We start from the raw sequence: 22,158 nt of genomic DNA on the forward strand, positions 1-22,158 counted from the left end.
ATAAGATATGGCGTAAATACCTATACTGGTGCGAATCCAAAGGTTACTCCTGGAGTAAGGTTAGGATTCCTAGGATATTGTCCTTTCTACAAGAAGGTTTAGAAAAGGGTTTATCGGCTAGCTCATTAAAGGGACAGATCTCAGCTCTGTCCATCTTGTTACACAGGCGTCTGTCAGAAAATTCAGACATCCAGGCCTTTTGTCAGGCTTTAGCTAGGATCAAGCCTGTGTTTAAAACTGTTGCTCCGCCATGGAGTTTAAACTTAGTTCTTAACGTTTTACAGGGTGTTCCGTTTGAACCCCTTCATTCCATTGATATAAAATTGTTATCTTGGAAAGTTCTGTTTTTAATGGCTATTTCCTCGGCTCGAAGAGTCTCTGAGTTATCAGCCTTACATTGTGATTCTCCTTATCTGATTTTTCACTCAGACAAGGTAGTTCTGCGTACTAAACCTGGGTTCTTACCTAAGGTAGTCACTAACAGGAATATCAATCAAGAGATTGTTGTTCCATCCTTGTGTCCAAATCCTTCTTCAAAGAAGGAACGTCTTCTACACAATCTGGATGTAGTTCGTGCCCTCAAGTTCTACTTGCAGGCAACTAAGGATTTTCGACAAACGTCTTCCCTGTTTGTCGTGTACTCTGGTCAGAGGAGAGGTCATAAGGCTTCGGCTACCTCTCTCTCCTTCTGGCTTCGTAGCATAATTCGTTTAGCCTATGAGACTGCTGGACAGCAGCCTCCTGAAAGAATTACAGCTCATTCTACTAGAGCTGTGGCTTCCACTTGGGCCTTTAAGAATGAGGCCTCTGTTGAACAGATTTGCAAGGCCGCAACTTGGTCTTCGCTTCATACTTTTTCCAAATTTTACAAATTTGACACTTTTGCTTCTTCGGAGGCTATTTTTGGGAGAAAGGTTCTTCAGGCAGTGGTTCCTTCTGTATAATGAGCCTGCCTATCCCTCCCGTCATCCGTGTACTTTTGCTTTGGTATTGGTATCCCAGAAGTAATGATGACCCGTGGACTGATCACACATAACAGAAGAAAACATAATTTATGCTTACCTGATAAATTCCTTTCTTCTGTTGTGTGATCAGTCCACGGCCCGCCCTGTTTTAAGGCAGGTAAATATCTTTTAAATTATACTCCAGTCACCACTTCACCCTTGGTTTCTCCTTTCTCGTTGATTCTTGGTCGAATGACTGGGGGTGACGTGGAGGGGGGGAGCTGTATGCGGCTCTGCTGGGTGAATCCTCTTGCATTTCCTGTTGGGGAGGAGTTATATCCCAGAAGTAATGATGACCCGTGGACTGATCACACAACAGAAGAAAGGAATTTATCAGGTAAGCATAAATTATGTTTTTTACTTCCCTCCACCTAGAAGTTTCAGTTTGTTTTTCAATCAAGTTGTACAGTTTATAGGTCACATTAAAGGTGGAAAAAGTTCTGAAATTATTTATCTTTGTCTCATTTTTTTACATCACAGAAACCTGACATTTTAACAGGGGTGTGTAGACTTTTTATATCCACTGTGTGTGTGTGTATATTAATTTATTTTTTTGCAGCAGATAAGCCGGAGAAGGAGGGAGAAGACAAGGGAGACTCAGGAGTTGAGACACAAAATAGTGATGGAATTCCTGAAGAGGATCCATTGGGACCAAATATATATTATGACCGCACAAAGTCGTTCTTCGACAATATCTCTTCAGAGATGAAATCCAGGTATTAATTTTTTTGCTTACTTTTACAATTGATCAACGTGGCTTGATTTAAACATGAGCTTAAACCGAAAATGATGCATAAACTTTAAATCAAACCCTTACTGGTTACTTTGCATATGTGGCCATAGGAACTGCCGCTGCTTGTGCCGAGTAGACGAGAGAGAAAACGGGGTCGCCTCGTGCAGATCAAACAAAGTGATGTGTCAAATGGGTACTCACATTTCACATAAGCACCCTTATGTGCTAGTAGACACGGACTGATATTAGGGCGTATCAGCTCACCCACTCCAGGTTCTCCCAGACCAATGTGCTCTAGGATATGAGTGAAAAACAGAGGGACACCTCATGTGTAGATCAACCAGACAAGTATAGCACAACTGATAAAAATGTCAAATGGGTACTCTTATTTAAATCGAGCACCCTTATGTGCTAGTAGACAGGGACTGATATATTAGGGCGTATCAGCTCACACACTTTAGGTGCTCCCAGCCAACAGATTCAAAGATGGAAATTGGGAATTGCATCAATAGTGTTCAAATGAACAAGAAAATATAAGGTGCTACCACTTCACTTGAGTTAAAAAAAACAAAACCTGTTTATTAAGAACAAGTAGTGCATAAGGGGGTATCAGAGTAAGCCCCCTATCATGCATCGCTTTTCTCAGCACTTAAGTTGCCGTTTCATCAGGCATAAAGCACCTCATACCAAACTTGATATTTAAACGCTTGGTTAACCAATCAACAAACAATTAGCATGCAACACTTACTATGGGTGTGGTTTACAAACGTATATTAGTGATAGGAGAGAATCAGCGCTAATTTCAACCTAATGCCAAATAAGATTGGGGCCCCTCTCAAAATGACCCCAGGGGGAGAGAACAAATAGACAGGAAGGTATTGGCGCTAAAAGCAAAGGTATAGTGATCTATAAATAAATGAGAGAATCTCAAAGGTTATATATAAAAAATTGTCTAAGAATAAATAATTTAATAGTTCATAAATACATTAAATCAATTCATATATCAGAAAAGCATAAAAATAAACACTGTATAAATATAATCTGAACGTTGCTCCTTCAATATAGGGAACACACCTAACCTCTAAAGATGAGCTCAAATGAAGCAAATTACTGAAGAGGGGTGTGTATGTGTATCTATAGAGAGAGAGCGATATCGAGAGAGATAGATATCTATATCTATGAAGTGTATAAGTATTTAACGAAAGAATGAGTCTAAAATATTAGAAAATACGATAACCTAAAAACAAGAATCTATTTAATATACCTTAAAAGTTAATGGGTAAGTGCTAAAAAAACTCAGAATTAGTGAGTCTAACTGCCGAAAATAGCAATGAGGATCCAAATATAAATAATTAAATAGGACTAAATACAATTAACAATAAGTAAATGGTTAAAGGGACAGTCAACACCAGAATTGTTGTTGTTTAAAAAGATAGATAATCCCTTTTATTACCCATTCCCCAGTTTTACATAACCAACACTGTTATATTAATGCACTTTTTACTTCTGTGACTAACTGGTATCTAAGCATCTTCTGACCGCCCCTAATCACATGACTTTTAGTTCTTATCTATTGACTTGCATTTTAGCCAATTAGTGCAGTGTCTGCCACTAGCCACGGGCGTGATCACAATGCTATCTATATGGCCTAAATGAGCTTGCTCTCCCCTGCTGTGAAAAGTAAATAAAATAGAGGCGGCCTTCAAGGGCTTAGAAATTATCATATGCCTTCCTAGGTTTGCTTTCAAATAGAATACCAAGAGAACAAAGCAAAATTGTTGATAAAAGTAAATTGGAAAGTTGTTTAAAATGACATGCCCTATTTGAAAAATGAGTTGTTTTTTTTGGACTTGACTGTCCCTTTAAGCAGTAAAAAAAGTAAATTACAGGTTGCGCAGATGAACAATTCATAGAGCACGGCTCACTATCTTTATAGAAGAATAAACTCCCATATGCCGATCTTGCTCATAAGAGAATAGGATCAATCTTGAGCCGCATATGAGAGTGGTACCTTTTTTAAATATTTATTGGCCGGTTGCAGGATCACTGCTGCAAGTGATAGTGGGCTACGATATTCAGGTCTTATCAAAACACCTGTTCTTGGAGTGGAGATCCGATGCACCTCACTCGATGCAGCCGTAGTAGTTCTGGCTCGCGTGTGCTGGTGATGTAGCTTCTGTGATCAGCTGTTAATCACACTGTTCGATATATCAGCTGGTGTCTCAATGCTGCGGCTGACGTATTGATTCACGTCACCGGTAGATCCCGGATACCTGTAAAAGGGGACTTTATAAGTGTAATAAAGTCGGGAATCGATATCCGCAGTTCTCTCAAGTAGATAGCAACTTGACTCCTTTAGTCTGCTTAGATATTACGGCTTTCTCTTTTGCCTATATCCGCACCTCCAGACCCGCTTCTTTTTCTCTGCTTCAGAGAATACAGTATTTTTGGTCTTGCGTTCAAGGTGCTAATAGTCTTCAGTCGTAGAAAGTTTGTAGACAGCAGGCAATAGATGGTAGATAGTGGTTTAGTGAACAACTTCAACGCGTTTCTCCCCTTCCTTGGGGCTTTTTCAAGAAGTGTTGTCTTTTTGTGTATGTCCTCTTTTATATACCCCTCCTGTAGCGTTTCATTGGTCAGAGAGTATGGATATGTCTCAGTTCATGGCTTGTTATTAAGGTGGTATATACCATTTAACCTTCAGTCTGATTCAAGGCACTTGTAAAGTTCTATGCATAGTTATAAAGCATTTTTATTCACATATATACATATTCACATGTTTTGAGGTTAATCAATGTGGTTAAATGAGTTCAAAATACATAGAAAATTCTATGCATAATTAAAAAACATTTCTATTCTAACAATCATATAAATAACATATTTAGAGGTTAATAAAGGTGGTTAATAAGTTTGTTAAAATTGGTTAAAAAGAGTTAATATACCTTTCATTCATCCATAAAGGGGGTAATGTCTAGTTCGGAGTTTAAGCCCAGGGGGGTGCAAGGTCTTCATATTTATATATTCGGCTTTTTTTTTTTTTTTTTTTTTTTTGAGCAACTTTGTCTCAAAATTCCCCCCTCTCCGGTCAGGTTTCACTTTTACTATCCCCAAAATGATAGATCCTTTAATCTATTATTGTGAATTTCTCTGAAGTGTTTGTATAGGTGGGTATTCCCTTTTTCAAATATACATAAGTGTTCTCTTATTCTTTCCCTTGAGGTCTCTCCTAAATATTTTTTACAACTGCACTGTATCAAATAAATAATCCCTTTATCAGTAAATCTTATTGTGTCCCTAATAGGGAATGTCTCTCAAACATATATTGTCCAAGAACAATTTGGAGTTGAAACCATTTTATATATGCATATATAAAAAACATCACACAATGTTAATAAAAAGGACATCACACAATACTCCAATATTTGCAATCATATCAAATTTTAGTGATCCATATCAATCCCTTTCTACCATTGCACGTTACAGAGCCTGTTTGTTTATGATTCTAAGTGTTTTCACCGAGACTCTTATTTAAAATAAGTTTTAATGTACTTTTAACACCTTCATGAAGTTCATTATTAGCAGGAAGATCTCCTTAATTGTGATCTATAATATTGTGGTTTTAACTTGTTCTCAATTGTAGTATGCTCGTTTTTTTTTTTCCGTTTGTTAAATTAGTCACTGATGTATGAAGGCTCATCCTATGTAAAACTTATACAAATAGAATCGTCAAAAGTGCATGTGACCGCAGCCAGCCAGTCAAGAGCTTACTGTTTGCTGATCTTCTGTAGCTAAGGACGTTTAGGACGTTGTTGTTGCATGTGACCGTGACTAGCTAATCACCTTATTGCTGTATCTTTTATGGGAAAAACGTCACATCTACATGTAACAAACCTAATCTATTTGTTGGATTGTGCAGGCCTCGTGTCCGTGATATGTTTAATGGAAAACACATTTCTCTTAAGTGTAGTCAGTCCACGGGTCATCCATTACTTATGGAATATATCTCTTCCTAACAGGAAGCTGCAAGAGGATCACCCAAGCAGAGCTGCTATATAGCTCCTCCCCTCACATGTCATATTCAGTCATTCTCTTGCAGCCTAACTAAAGAGAGGTCGCTGTGAGAGGTCTGTGGTGTTTTTTAACTTAATACATTTACTGTGAAAAATTGGTTGCTATAACTATTTTGGTTCATTGTTATTTCAACTGTGACAGCTTTTTGTGCTTCTTAAAGGCACAGTAGCGTTTTTTATATTGCTTGTAAATTTATTTAGAAAAGTATTTCCAAGCTTGCTAGTCTCATTGCTAGTCTGTTTAAACATGTCTGACACAGATAAATCTTTGTTCACTATGTTTAAAGGCCAATGTGGAGCCCAATAGAAATTTGTGTACTAATTGCATTGATGTTACTTTAAATAAAAGTCAATCTTTACATGTAAAGAAATTATCACCAGACAACGAGGGGGAAGTTATGCCGACTAACTCTCCTCACGTGTCAGTACCTTCGCTTCCCGCTCAGGAGGTGCGTGATTTTGTGGCGCCAAGTAAATCAGGGAGGCCCTTACAAATCACTTTGCAAGACATGGCTAATGTTATGACAGAAGTATTATCTAAATTGCCAGAATTAAGAGGCAAGCTTGAGAACCTCCGCATATTGCTAGGGGAGGTATTAGCGGCTCTGAATGATTGTAACACGGTTGCAATTCCAGAAAAATTATGTAGGTTGGATAGATACTATGCGGTACCGGTGTGTACGGACGTGTTTCCTATACCTAAAAGGCTTACAGAGATTATTAGCAAGGAGTGGGATAGACCTGGTGTGCCTTTTTCCCCCTCCTCCCATATTTAGGAAAATGTTTCCTATAGACGCCACCACACGAGACTTATGGCAGACGGTCCCTAAGGTGGAGGGAGCAGTTTCTACTTTAGCTAAGCGTACCACTATCCCGGTGGAGGATAGTTGTGCCTTTTCAGATCCAATGGATAAGAAATTAGAGGGTTACCTTAAGAAAATGTTTGTTCAACAAGGTTTTATCTTAGAGCCCCTTGCATGCATTGCGCCTGTCACTGCTGCGGCGGCATTCTGGTTTGAGTCTCTGGAAGAGGCCATTCGCACAGCTCCATTGGATGAAATTATGAATAAGCTTAAAGCACTTAAGCTAGCTAACGCATTTGTTTCTGATGCCGTCATACATTTAACCAAACTTACGGCTAAGAACTCTGGATTCGCCATCCAAGCGCGCAGAGCGCTATGGCTTAAATCCTGGTCAGCTGACATGACTTCTAAATCTAAATTGCTTAATATTCCTTTCAAAGGGCAGACCTTATTCGGGCCCGGCTTGAAAGAAATTATAGCTGACATTACGGGAGGTAAGGGCCATGCTCTACCTCAGTACAGGGCCAAATCAAAGGCCAAACAGTCTAATTTTCGTGCCTTTCGTAACTTCAAGGCAGGAGCAGCATCAACTTCCTCCGCTCCAAAACAGGAAGGAGCTGTTGCTTGTTACAGGCAGGGCTGGAAAGTTATCCAGTCCTGGAACAAGGGCAAGCAGGCCAAGAAACCTGCTGCTGCCCCTAAGACAGCATGAAGAGAGGGCCCCCTATCCGGAAACGGATCTAGTGGGGTGCAGACTTTCTCTTTTCGCCCAGGCTTGGGCAAGAGATGTCCAGGATCCCTGGGCGTTGGAGATCATATCTCAGGGATATCTCCTGGACTTCAAAACTTCTCCTCCATGAGGGAGATTTCATCTTCCAAGGTTATCAGCAAACCAAATAAAGAAAGGGGCGTTTCTACGCTGTGTACAAGACCTCTTACTAATGGGGGTGATCCACCCAGTTCCGCGGACGGAACACGGGCAAGGATTCTATTCAAATCTATTTGTGGTTCCCAAGAAAGAGGGAACCTTCAGACCAATCTTGGACTTAAAAATCCTAAACAAATTCCTAAGAGTTCCATCATTCAAAATGGAAACTATTCGAACCATCCTTCCCATGATCCAAGATGGTCAGTACATGACCACAGTGGACTTAAAGGATGCCTACCTTCACATACCGATTCACAAGGATCATTATCGGTACCTAAGATTTGCTTTCCTAGACAGGCATTACCAGTTTGTAGCTCTTCCCTTCGGATTAGCTATGGCTCCAAGAATCTTTACAAAAGTTCTGGGCTCACTTCTGGCGGTACTAAGACCGCGAGGCATAGCGGTGACTCCGTACCTAGACAACATTCTGATACAAGCGTCAAGTTTTCAAACTGCCAAGTCTCATACAGAGATAGTTCTGGCATTTCTGAGGTCGCATGGGTGGAAGGTGAACGTGGAAAAGAGTTCTCTATCACTTACAAGGGTTCCCTTTCTAGGGACTCTTATAGATTCTGTAGAGATGAAAATTTACCTGACAGAGGCCAGGTTATCAAAACTTCTAAATGCTTGCCGTGTCCTTCATTGCATTCCACACCCGTCAGTAGCTCAGTGCATGGAAGTAATCGGCTTAATGGTAGCGGCAATGGACATAGTACCATTTGCGCGCCTGCATCTCAGACCGCTGCAATTGTGCATGCTAAGTCAGTGGAACGGGGGATTACTCAGATTTGTCCCCCCTACTAAATCTGGATCAAGAGACCAGAGATTCTCTTCTATGGTGGCTTTCTCAGCCACATCTGTCCAAGGGGATGACCTTTCGCAGGCCAGATTGGACGATTGTAACAACAGACGCCAGCCTTCTAGGCTGGGGCGCAGTCTGGAACTCCCTGAAGGCTCAGGGATTATGGACTCAGGAGGAGAAACTCCTCCCAATAAATATTCTGGAATTAAGAGCAATATTCAATGCTCTTCTAGCTTGGCCTCAGTTAGCAACACTGAGGTTCATCAGATTTCAGTCGGACAACATCACGACTGTGGCTTACATCAACCATCAAGGGGGAACCAGAAGTTCCCTAGCGATGTTGGAAGTCTCAAAGATAATTCGCTGGGCAGAGTCTCACTCTTGCCACCTGTCAGCGATTCACATCCCAGGCGTGGAGAACTGGGAGGCGGATTTTCTAAGTCGCCAGACTTTTCATCCGGGGGAGTGGGAACTTCATCCGGAGGTCTTTGCTCAACTGATTCATCGTTGGGGCAAACTAGATCTGGATCTCATGGCGTCTCGCCAGAACGCCAAGCTTCCTTGTTACGGGTCCAGGGACCCGGGAGCGGTGCTGATAGATGCTCTGACAGCCCCTTGGGTCTTCAACATGGCTTATGTGTTTCCACCATTTCCGATGCTTCCTCGTTTGATTGCCAAGATCAAACAGGAGAGAGCTTCGGTGATTCTGATAGCGCCTGCGTGGCCACGCAGGACCTGGTATGCAGACCTAGTGGACATGTCGTCCTGTCCACCGTGGTCTCTGCCCCTGAGACAGGACCTTCTAATTCAGGGTCCTTTCAAACATCCAAATCTAATTTCTGAGGCTGACTGCATGGAGATTGAACGCTTGATTCTATCAAAGCGTGGCTTCTCGGAGTCAGTTATTGATACCTTTAATACAGGCTAGGAAGCCTGTTACCAGAAAAATTTACCATAAGATATGGCGTAAATATTTATATTGGTGCGAATCCAAGTGTTACTCATGGAGTAAGGTTAGGATTCCTAGGATATTGTCCTTTCTACAAGAGGGTTTAGAAAAGGGCTTATCTGCTAGTTCGTTAAAGGGACAGATTTCTGCTCTGTCTATTCTTCTACACAAACGTCTGGCTGAAGTTCCAGACGTTCAGGCTTTTTGTCAGGCTTTAGCTAGGATTAAGCCTGTGTTTAAGACTGTTGCTCCGCCGTGGAGCTTAAACTTAGTTCTTAACGTTCGTCAAGGCATTCCATTTGAACCCCTTCATTCCATTGATATCAAGCTGTTATCCTGGAAGGTTCTGTTTTTGATGGCTATTTCCTCGGCTCGAAGAGTCTCTGAGTTATCTGCCTTACATTGTTATTCTCCTTATCTGATTTTTCATTCAGACAAGGTAGTTCTGCGTACTAAACCTGGGTTCTTACCTAAGGTAGTTACTAACAGGAATATCAATCAAGAGATTGTTGTTCCATCACTGTGTCCTAACCCCTCTTCAAAGAAGGAACGACTTTTGCATAATCTGGACGTAGTCCGTGCCCTGAAGTTCTATTTGCAGGCAACTAAAGATTTTCGTCAAACTTCTTCCCTGTTTGTCGTTTTACTCTGGACAGAGAAGAGGTCAAAAGGCTTTGGCTACCTCTCTCTCTTTTTGGCTTCGTAGCATAATACGTTTAGCCTATGAGACTGCTGGACAGCAGCCTCCTGAAAGGATTACAGCTCATTCTACTAGAGCTGTGGCTTCCACCTGGGCCTTTAAAAATGAGGCCTCTGTTGAACAGATTTGCAAGGCTGCAACTTAGTCTTCACTTCACACTTTTTCAAAATTTTACAAATTTGACACTTTTGCTTCTTCGGAGGCTATTTTTGGGAGAAAGGTACTTCAGGCAGTGGTTCCTTCTGTTTAATGTTCCTGCCTTGTCCCTCCCTTCATCCGTGTACTTTAGCTTTGGTATTCCTTAAGTAATGGGTGACCCGTGGACTGACTACACTTAACAAGAGAAAACATAATTTATGCTTATTTGATAAATTTATTTCTCTTGTAGTGTAGTCAGTCCACGGCCCGCCCTGTCTTTAAGGCAGATCTAAATTTTAATTAAACTCCAGTCACCACTGCACCCTATGGTTTCTCCTTTCTCGTCTGGTTTTGGTCGAATGACTGAATATGACATGTGAGGGGAGGAGCTATATAGCAGCTCTGCTTGGGTGATCCTCTTGCAGCTTCCTGTTAGGAAGAGATATATTCCATAAGTAATGGATGACCCGTGGACTGACTACACTACAAGAGAAATAAATTTATCAGGTAAGCATAAATTATGTTTTTACTTCCATATGAGACCTATTCATGGGCTTATGCGTGTAAAGTGCAGGCTATTTATATTCAAATATTGACCATCAATTGGGTCTTGAGGCGATTAATACTTTCCTAGAAAATTACATATATTTACCATTACTGCAGCAGGAATTTATTTTAGAAATTATAACATTTTATCATTTTCAATTTTTAGACTATTTTTATTTACAGATCAAAGGGACGGCCATGGGTACCAGATTCGTCCCCAGTTTTGCTAATCTCGTTATGAGTATTTTCGAAGAGATACATTTACAACTCTTAACTGGAGGGCGAATCTGGTATTCTATGGCCGCTATATAGATTTAATTTTCATATGGAATGGTTCTGTAGATGCAGCTACCATGTTTGTAAATAGTTTGAATTCTAACACAATGGGTCTTTCTTTTACTCATAATTTACAACAAACTAAAATTGAATATTTAGATGTGGTACTAGAATGGACTGACGATGGGAGTGTCTTCCACCTATTTCAAGTGTTGACAGTAATAACTTCCTCCACTTTTCTAGTAACCATCTTAATAGTTAGAAGACTAACATACCCTATAGTCAGTTTAGATGTATTAGGAGAAGTTGTAGCACAGTTAAGCTTTGATAGCCAATCTGAAATCTTGATAGATTCAAAGAGAGGTTATCCCCATCAGCTTATTAACAAGTTATATAAGAGCCAGACATGTGAATAGGGCTAATATTTTAACACTTACCAGACAATGTGTCTAATGATGGGAATAGAAATAGTCCGGCGTTCATTACGCAATTCAATTCAGAACATATCACACATCAGATACTTAATAAATACTAGCCAATAATCCTAAAGGATCTCCATCTTAAAAATACCTTGGCGAAAAATCCTAGATTAGTATTTCGGAGATCACCGACCCTCAAGCAGAAACTAGCCCCAAGCAAGGTAGTATTATTGAAATAGAAAAATATACATAAGTCTATCCATCCCAAATAGGGGCAAAATAGGATCATTCAGATGTAACAAAGTAGGTGCTATATGTAATTATATCTATTCTATTCTCTATCTATCCGGAAGTAAGACCGTGACATGCCATATCACAGGAGAAACTGTTGCCATCAGAAGTCACATTAATTGTGGCACTGATTTTGTAATTTACGTCTTGACCTGCAAGTGTGGCCTTCAATACTTGGGCCGCACTTGCGGGAAAATTTGTACAAGATGGAGCAAACATTGGAGAAATATTAAGCAACGCTCTATGCAACATATGTCTCCAGACACTGCACGATACAACACAATGGTTGTCGTCATTCTTGCAAAATCACTTCTTTGGAAAAGTTTGCTAGTGCAGTAGGTTATAATAGATCTACCAGTTTACGCCAACATATTGGATATACAGATTTCAGTCTCTGTTCCCCTCAGGCCTAAATGAGGTACTAGATCTGGCAGCTTTTTGATGATCCTTTAAGAGAGTAGGCAGCTTTCGTACTATTCCTTTAAGAGGACAACTAACAAATATTATTTTTCCATGGGATCCATATTTATTCTTTATCCATTAGTACCACGTTTGGCTGCTATCTGATGTTCTGACTATTCCTCTGAAAGATTTGGCAAATTTTGTAGACAAAATTTAACTTTTTATAATTGATAATAGAGCTACAATATACCTTCTATTAACTTTTATATCCTAGAAATTAGTTTATAATAAAGTCGTGTGTGTATAAAAAATACATTTATTAGTATTAACAATTATTAGGTTACGTTACATATAGGACACATTTTTATAGTCCTGAAATAGTTGAGACACGAAATTTTAAGCAACTTTCTAATTTACTTCTATTTTTCTTTGTTCATTTGCTATCTTTATTTGAAAAAGAAGGCATATCAGCTAAGGAGCCAGCAATTGTTTGGTTCAGAACCATGGACAGCACTTCTTTATTGGTGCTGTCCAATCAGCAAGGACAACCCAGGTTGTTCACCAAAAATGGGCCGGCATCTAAACTTACGTTCTTGCTTTTCAAATAAACAAACCAAGAGAATGAAGAAAATTTGATAATAGGAGCAAATTAGAATGTTGCTTAAAATTGCATGCTCTATCTGAATCACAGAAGATTTTTTTTTGGGTTCAGTGTCCCTTTAATAGAGTATACTCTATCTAATAGAGTGAACTTCAGTATGAATTATTATAATAATCTTCTTGGACACAATGTATCTTAGAAATTGATTATATAAGTAGGGTAACAATGTTTGCTCCCACACTCAAATAGTTTGTTTTATTTTACACCAAAAGAAACACTATTATATACACTTATAGATATGTGCACACATAAGACACAGATCACAATTAGTGCATACATACAACGTACTTCACACGGGATGATAAATCTACACGATATATGGTGAAAACACACATAAAATTGACATTGTGCAATTTCAATACATGTCCAAATTAAATAGTAATATTTACAAAAGTATATTTTTATTATAATTCTATTTTGTAGTTGTTGTGGTTTTTTCTCACATTAGATATAAATATCACTTATTAAAACATTTTTGTGTTATGAGAAGATCATAGATTAAACTTTTGTATAATAGGTTAATTATAGATGACAAGCACACCCAGCATAGTAGTAAATAACCTTTAAATTGGCTGGCAAATAGCCTGCACTTTACACGCATATGGAAGTAAATGTGTTTTACATTAAATATATCACGGATACGAGGCCTTCACAATCTATTACAATCCAACAAATTAGACTAGGTTCTTTACATGTAGATGTGACGTTTTTTCCCATAGAAGATACAGCAATAAGGTGATTGGCTAGTCACGGTCACATGTAACGACGTCTTAGACGTCCTTAGCTACAGAAGTTCAGCAAGGTCTCAATTGGCCGGTCGTGGTCACATGCACTATTGACAATTCTATTCATATAAGTTTAACATAGGATGAGCCTTCATGCATCATCAGTGACTGTAATTTAACACACGAAAAAAACCGAGCATACTACAATTGATCACAAGTTAAAACCACAGTATTATAGATCACGATTAAGGAGATCTTTCTGCTAATGAACTTCATGAAGGTGTTAAAAAGAGAGGTACATTATTTAACGTATTTTAAATAAGAGTATCAGTGAAAACACTTAGTCCTAAACAAACAGGCTCTGTAACGTGCAGTGGTAAAAGGGATTGATATGGATCACGAAAATTTGATATGATTGCAAATATTGGAGTATTGTGTGATGTCCTTTTTCTTTCTAATGACGCGGTGAGTCCACGGATCATCAAGTGTTTAAATATGAAGTTTGGTATGAGGTGCTTTATGCCTGATGAAACGGCCACTTAAGTGCCGAGAAGCGGGTTGCATGATAGGGGGCTTACTCTGATACCCCCTTATCCACTACTTGTTTTTAACAAACAGGTTTTGTTTTTTTGAACTGAAGTGGTAGCACCTTAGATTCTTATTCATTTGAACACTATTGATGCAATTCCCTATTTCCATCTTTGAATCTGTTGGTTTGGGAGCACCTGGAGTGGGTAAGCTGATACGCCCTAATATATCAGTCCGTGTCTACTAGCACATAAGGGTGCTCGATTTAAATAAGAGTACCCATTTGACATCTCCTTTGAATTTTTAACACATTACTTTGGTTGATCTATCTGCACATGACACGGCCCTCTGTTTCCTCTCATCTTAAAGTTCATCCAGGTTTACCTGCAAGGAGTGCGGCCAGCATCCTTTTGAGAATCCACATATATTCTGTGGACAGTGTTTAACACCGACCGTGTGTTTGGGACTATTTCATGGTGTATATAATCCTTTACTAGAACACATTGTGTTTTTTGGCTTGTATTATTGTTGTATATATTTTTTTTTTTCTTCATTTGGTACAGAATATATGCGCCCCCTTTTTCCTTTGTTGATTTCCTAAAGCATTACTCAGCACAAGCATATAAAAATAGACTGTTTACACGTCCTCTAGAACTCCCTTCCATACACTACAATAACTTTTGAATCATCTTCTGCATTATATTGCTGTAATTCCTTTGTGCGTGTTGGAGCAGTTGTCTATAGATGTTGGCATTTAAATTACACAAGTTGTAATTGCATAATTTTGTTCTAGATGGTTAAAACCTAGCAATAAGTTTGAAACACTTTAATTCACCTAAAGTGAATTACATTATGTACGTCAAAGTAGTGGACAGTAAAGTCAAACTCTTCTAGCATTGGTATTTGTCTAGGTTCCCTATATTCTGGGAAACCCCAGATTTGAGCAAAGTTTATTAAGTTTAACAGGGCATATTAAGGGACCGAAAATTCTAAATGAATTATTCATGATTAAACAACGTTCCGATGTAGACAAATTAAAATCGTGCACAAGATATCAATGATGGAATCGGGTAAGGGGGGTGTCCCTATGAAGCTAGGCACACACTACAGACCACTATCCCATCCAGGCAGTGTTTGCTTCAGGACAGCCAAAAGGCTTGGGGGTTCTATTCTGTCCCAATGGCGTTAAAGCCCAGCGCGGTTAGGACGAAATAGAATGGCGTTAAAAACCATACCTAGGTAGCCTCTTTTCATTGGCTCAAACAATGTGTTCAACTAAGTCCCAGTTGTGCACTGCTGTTCCTTCTACAAATTATTATGCCTAGAGAATGAATGAATTTGGTAATAGAAAATTGAAAAGCTGTTCAAAATCATTAACATTTCATATTAATGTAATTTTTTTTTAATTTAATATACCATTAGAAATACATAGATAATTATGACATTGGAAGGTGAACGATCTCTTGTTTAATAGGTTAATTATATTTTGATAAACTTTTCAGTTTTCTTTAATTGTAAGGTGAGAAATAATCGTTACCTTAATAACAATTTAAACACTTTTACCTAAAACAATAACATAGGTTTCACTTTCAATTTTACTGCCTTTTCTTCTTCTGATACATGAAAGAGAACCTGTTTTTGTGTCCCTTTTTTAAGAAATTTCTTTGAGTGCATGTGACTTAACTTTACCGGAATATCTGAAAAATCTTGCTTGGGTTTCTTAGATTCAAATTTGCTTTTAATTTCCTTCCTTTTTTTCTTAGCCTGTACAATCTAGTAAAAAAAAAAAATCTGTTTGGCATGTATGTATTGCAGATTTTACATGAAATATCAAGGTTCAAATGTTTCTGCTTATCTAGACCCAAATTTAGAATTATTGGAGTGGTCCATCACCTGTTTGTCTGAATAGTAATCATTAGATGTGTATTTTGGCATTCGTTCATTAAATAAATGTTTAAAATGTCTGTCTGCAACATTTGGCTTTGTAGCACCAGGTTTATACATATTGGTGATTTTTGTTTTTTTTATCAAGAGCCAAATCTCAGGCCATGACAATTGTCAGCATTTAAGTAGTGAACCAGTAACAAAATGAATGTCTACTTCAACTATAGTTATTTTTTTCACATATGCTACGATTACTAAACAGTCCCCTCTATGGTTTTCATGGTCTGTCTTGTTCCTCCTCATTTTGTTGGTCCTAAATACTAAACTTCCTGGCTTTTTTTTTTTTTTTTTTTTTTTACTATTTTTAGTGCAGCTATGTCGCCTGTCTAATAAATATTTCAAAATACTTTTATATAATCCTTGTTTGCACTTCATCTTTTACTTTCTCTTTTAGACGTACCACATGGGCAGAAGAGAGGAAGTTAAACACTGAAACTTTTGGCGTCTCGGGCAGGTTCCTCAGGGGGAGAAGCTTCAGAGGCGGGTTTCGAGGAGGAAGGGGTGGTGGTACACCACGGAGAAATCAAACTACTCAAAGAGCAGGAACTGGGAGAGTGTGAGCACAAAGATGTCTAGCAGACACTAAGTTGCTTTGAGTGTTTCTGTGCTTATGGACTTGTCTTCCATATCTTCTCCCCAAAGCATTGTAGCAGTTTCCTAATTGATGTAATTCAGCGCTGGGCGTTAGGTGGTCCTGCGTTGCTTTCATCCCCACACTGGTTATTAAGGCGAATGATTGGGTTTGGAACAGAGTGTTTTATAAGGGGTAATAAGCAGTTCTCTATTTAAATGGGAAAGGTAATCTCACTTATGTTTGGGAAACTGCAGAAAGTCTTGCAGTTGTATTTTGCACACCAAATCATGTTTGGGAGTGAAATTCAGCCTCTTTACTTTTAACCTTTACCAACTTTTTTTTTTTATATATATATATATTTCCCCCCGTTTCCTTGAGGGATGGTTTAACCCTTGTTTGGCACCTGAGTTAATGTGTGCGCCTCCCTCATTTAGAATAGTTACAAAGGAACAGATTTCTGAAAGCCCCCACTCAGGATTTGAGTTTTTGAGTTAACCTGTAATGGACCCCTATGATGCCGATGGTACACTCTGAATAATGGGCTTAAGCCCTTTTCACAGTTTAGTTTTTTTTATTTATATTTGTTTTTTTTATTTTGCTAAGCACTTATATAATAAGCCATCTAAGATCTGAACCCTTTTTTCAAGTTTAATGGGCTTTGGAGTTTATCCTGTGGTCTTTAGGCTTGACTTAACTGCTGGTGTTGGTTATGCCCACTGCCATAATGACAGCTTTATAAAAGATGCCGTAGAGCATGTCTCCCGTTAGTCTCCACAGCAGAAATGTATATAGCAGCTTTAAGATAAAGTGATGTAAAACTTGCATGCGAAGGATCTAAATATTTGATTACATTTTTTTATTTTATTTTTTATCCTGCACTACTTACCTTGTATTGTCAGATTACCCCAAATGACAATTTTTAAGTTATATATATCAAGTTAATTTAAAAAGCTTGTCTTTATTTTTGTAGAAGCCTGGTGCTAAATAAAAACCAGTAGCCCATGGGGATGTGATGTAAATTGTAATCTACAAATAAACATACACATGTTTAATAGGATTTTGGCTCTTATTTATAAATTACACCATATTTGGCATGGTCATAAGAGGTTAATGATTTTGATTTTTTTCTACATGTGATCCTTTGACCATACATACCATTTTGAAGGTGGCTTAATTGAAATGGGTTAAATATCATTTTAGCAGGATATGGCTTTACTATAAAGGACTAAATTCTTTATCATACAATTTGATATTTTAACATAATGTTTATGAATAGTAAAACAAAGAAATTTGCAATATACTTTGTTTTGCAGACATCCGTAGCAAAAGAACTCCGGCATTAAGAATAAAATTTCTTTATTTGGAGCAGGATACAAACATCATAAAGTAAAGACAGTCTCTCAGCTGGACTTGTGTCTACCGCGTTTCGGCTGCTAACAAGACTTACTCATAGACATAGCTACTATTCACCAAAAATGCTTAAATAGCCCTAGACTAATTGGCTAAACTTGTCCTGCTGAGTTTACAGACCTGTTAAAGAGACAGCACCAACATGTGCTAAAGGAGACCTATAACTTTGGTGACAATCTCATATATACACATAACATCAGTGCACAAACATACACATTATTAAAAAATAGATGTATAGTACTTATATTTGCTTAAAAATGCATATTTCCTCGCTATACATCTATAAACAATTGTTCACTAGATGTGAACAATTTATAAGGGAGGCATATAGTCAATTCATGCAGGTAAAGGCATAGATACACACGTGCACTAACAGATATAAAAAACTAATAAATATAGCTATAATAAAAAGCATCATCATTTCCTCTCCTATTCCATTGAAAAAGATTGTTTTCACTAATAATTTTAACCTCTAACCAAGACATAAGTAGAAAATACAAAAAATGCTATATGGGCAGGGATTAACCCTTTCCTTCCTTCCTCATACTTGTTGGTAACAACTACTAAAAGTCAAATGCATTAGTATATATGCACAAAATGTTAGTGTCACTGAACCCACATTTTTTCTTTTGTGATTCAGATAGAGCATGACATTTTAAGCAACTTTCTAATTTATTCAAAGTTCACAGATGGGTGAGCACAGTCCAAAAAAGTATGCTATGCACTGTTAAGAAATATTGTATAATCTTATTGAATCAACACAGTAGACAAAAAGAAAAATGAGAGCTATTAAGATTTAACTTTTATTGTGTCAATTTAAAAATGACAGCTAGATTCCATTGACATCTGCTGCCTACACATGAAGGTTAAAAACACATCGCCTTTATGTTGATTATTCATTATGCTTATAGGGTGGTATGGGGAGCAAACAGTATTGTAAAATTAAGGTTTCTCACAATGTTAAGATTCTCATAGCCTTCATTATGGCTTGTTAAGACAAATACATTAAGGTCAAATAAAGTTGTTATTCTAAACCATTAAGTTTGCTTGACCCAGGTTTTGTATATCTGTATACTCAGGATGATATCCTGCTAAAGACTATTACATGCAACCTGAAGGGGATTATACCTTCAACTCAAAGTTAGGTACTTGGATATGTGCATTATGCACTTTTATATTTAGTAAATACTGGTAATTCCTTAGGTGTTACCCAATTGAAATGATTTGATAGTGTTTATCCAAGCTGTCTTTTTGGTATCTTTTTTTCATCAGTATCAATCCATTATTCGTTTAGACAGTATGTATGTGTTCTTACCAGTACTACTTCAACATTTGAACCTCATGATGTTACCTTTTATTGGGCAATATATTTGTTTAAGCAGTATAGATGGACTATTTGGTCATCTGTTATCAGAAAATACAATCTTAAGTAGTACTTATATTAATTTATGTAGTAGTATCCCTGTTCTCTCTGGTTACTACTGAGATCTACTATATAGTGACTGTAGAGTTCTTTTGCATGAAGTACCCCTTGGTATCTGTATGAATCTGAGTAAACCTTCGTGTCCTCTGTTAATAACCAGAGGGTAAATTACCTATTAATACCTTAAGATTATATAAGGTGTTACCACACTAAGTAGAGTTATTTGTCAGTACTTATGTGAGTACTAGGGGTCTATGTATATAGCGGTATCCTCGTTATCCCTTATTTCCACAAATCTACAAGAAATTACTTATACATAACGGGTAATAATTGATATTATTTACATAGTTATACTGCAAGTATACAGTGGTATTCGCTATTATCTCCACTTAAAGTAAATGTCAATTATTACCCAATGTATGTAAGTATACAGTGGTATCCTCTGTTATCTCCACTTAAAGTGGATTACCTGTTAATACCGTATTGTTTTTAAAACATGGTATCACTCTGAGTCAAATTTAAGGTTTGAACTTGCTTAGATACGGGTGTCTTGAAAATTTGCAGAAATATCCGCTATTGCTACTGCTGTAACAGCATTACTCGCAGTGTTACTGTTGCAAATAGTACCGATTGATACTCATTAGATATAAGTATATTTAGGTATCATCTGTTATGAACCCAGAGATTGAATTACCTATTAATACCGTGGAATTTTGTAAATAAGTTTTCACTCTAAATTGGAACTTTTGATTGGTACTATCCTGGGTACAGGTTTCTAAATATTGGCAGAGATAAACTATATCGATAATGCTATATTAAAATAAGCTTCTTGTCTTGAACGAATGTTAATTGTGAAGTACTCATTAGCTGTAAATTACTTTTTTGCAGACATGCCCCTATTACTGCTGCTGTGATAGCTATAAATATACTGCTTAACTTGGCAAACTATTGCATACGTGGTACTCGTTACCTTTAAATTACCACTACTGTCTTGCTGGTATTTGTTTTACCGTCGACTATAGATACTAGCATAGGTCTAAATTTACAACTTCCATAGCTAGGATTTTCTCCAACATTGGTGTGTCCGGTCCACGGCGTCATCCATAACTTGTGGGAATATCTCTTCCCCAACAGGAAATGGCAAAGAGTACAGCAAAAGCTGTCCATATAGTCCCTCCTAGGCTCCGCCCACCCCAGTCATTCTCTTTGCCGTTGCACAGGCAACATCTCCACGGAGATGGTTAAGAGTATGTGGTGTTTAGTTGTAGTTTTTTTTATTCTACTATCAAGAGTTTGTTATTTTAAAATAGTGCTGGTATGTACTATTTACTCTGAAACAGAAAAAGATGAAGAGTTCTGTTTGTGAGAGGAATATGATTTTAGCAGCAGTAACTAAAATCGTTTGCTGTTTCCACATAGGACTGTTGGGGGAAACAGTTAGCAGACTTTTCTGCTTAAGGTATGACTAGCCATATTTCTAACAAGACTGTGTAATGCTGGAAGGCTGTCATTTCCCCTCATGGGGACCGGTAAGCCATTTTCTTAGTCTCAAACAGAATAAAGGACTTAATATGGGCTATAAAACTGGTAGACACTTTATTTGGGCATTTTATACAGATTGAGGTTGATTTTCACACTTATAAACTTTGGGGAACGTTTTTTAACGTCAGGCACTGGTTTAGACACCTTTTCAGTCAGGAAGGGCCTTCACTGTAGTAGGCTGAGCCTCTTTTTCGCGCCATTACTGCGCAGTTACTTTTGAGAGCAGGACATGCAGCTGCATGTGTGTGGATCTGAAAGTAGTTGAAAAGGTTCCTAGAAGGCTTCATTTGGTATCGTATTCCCCCCTGGGTTTGTAGCTGGGACTGTAGAGGGGTTAAAACTGTAACCGGCTCCGGTTTCTTCATTTCTCCTGTTAAGTGTAGTCAGTCCACGGGTCATCCATTACTTATGGGATATTAACTCCTCCCTAACAGGAAGTGCAAGAGGATCACCCAAGCAGAGCTGCTATATAGCTCCTCCCCTCTACGTCATACCCAGTCATTCTCTTGCACCTAACTAATAGATAGGATGTGTGAGAGGACTGTAGTTATTAAAATTAGTTTTTATTTCTTCAATCAAAAGTTTGTTATTTTAAACAGCACCGGAGTGTGTTGTTTTTTCTCAGGCAGCATTAGAAGAAGAATCTACCTGAGTTGTGTATGATCTTAGCGGACGTAACTAAGATCCATTTGCTGTTCTCGGCCATTCTGAGGAGCGAGGTAACTTCAGAACAGGGGACAGCGGGCAGGGTTCACCTGCAAGGAGATATGTTGCAGTATATTATTTTCTAAGGAATGGAATTGACTGAGAAAATACTGCTAATACCGATGTAATGTAAGAACAGCCTTAAATGCAGTAGTAGTAACTGGTATCAGGCTGATGTGTGTATGTTTACACTGAAGTATTTCTGGGGAATGGCACTTCACTAAGAAAATACTGTATATATGTAACTTATAGCCTCTCTGCAGTGAAAGCGACTAGCAACAGGCTTTTTATTAACGTCTCATATATTTATATTTAAAACGTTTACTGGCATGTTAATCGTTTTTTTTCTCTGAGGTACTTGGTGAAAAAATTTTCATGGGCATTATTTTTCCACATGGCTGTCGTTTGTTTTGAATAAAATCAGTTTACTGAGCTTCCCCACTGTTGTAGTATGAGTGGGAGGGGCCTATTTTGGCGCTTTTACTGCGCAGTAAAAATTCAGTCAAGTCTTCCTGTTCTCCCTGCATGATCCAGGACGTCTCTACAGAGCTCAGGGGTCTCCAAAACTAGTTTTGAGGGAGGTAA

General features: G+C 38.1%; 1 protein-coding gene across 3 annotated transcripts in view; it reads left to right on the plus strand.

Annotated features, from left to right (window-relative positions):
* The window catches only part of LSM14B (LSM family member 14B), a 51,731-nt gene extending 34,181 nt beyond the window's left edge, over positions 1-17,550 (plus strand). For 2 of the 3 annotated variants that reach the window (XM_053705997.1, XM_053706155.1), the window contains 2 exons: positions 1,564-1,720; positions 16,314-17,550. In XM_053705997.1, the coding sequence (XP_053561972.1) occupies positions 1,564-1,720; positions 16,314-16,479 (323 nt within the window). In that variant the 3' untranslated portion in view covers positions 16,480-17,550. The remainder of the gene's footprint in view (positions 1-1,563; positions 1,721-16,313) is intronic. The other variant, XM_053706074.1, reaches the window with a different exon arrangement.
* Positions 17,551-22,158: the final 4,608 nt, after the last annotated feature.

The sequence above is a fragment of the Bombina bombina genome, chromosome 1, assembly GCF_027579735.1.
Source record: "Bombina bombina isolate aBomBom1 chromosome 1, aBomBom1.pri, whole genome shotgun sequence".
Classification (NCBI taxonomy): Eukaryota; Metazoa; Chordata; class Amphibia; order Anura; family Bombinatoridae; genus Bombina; species Bombina bombina.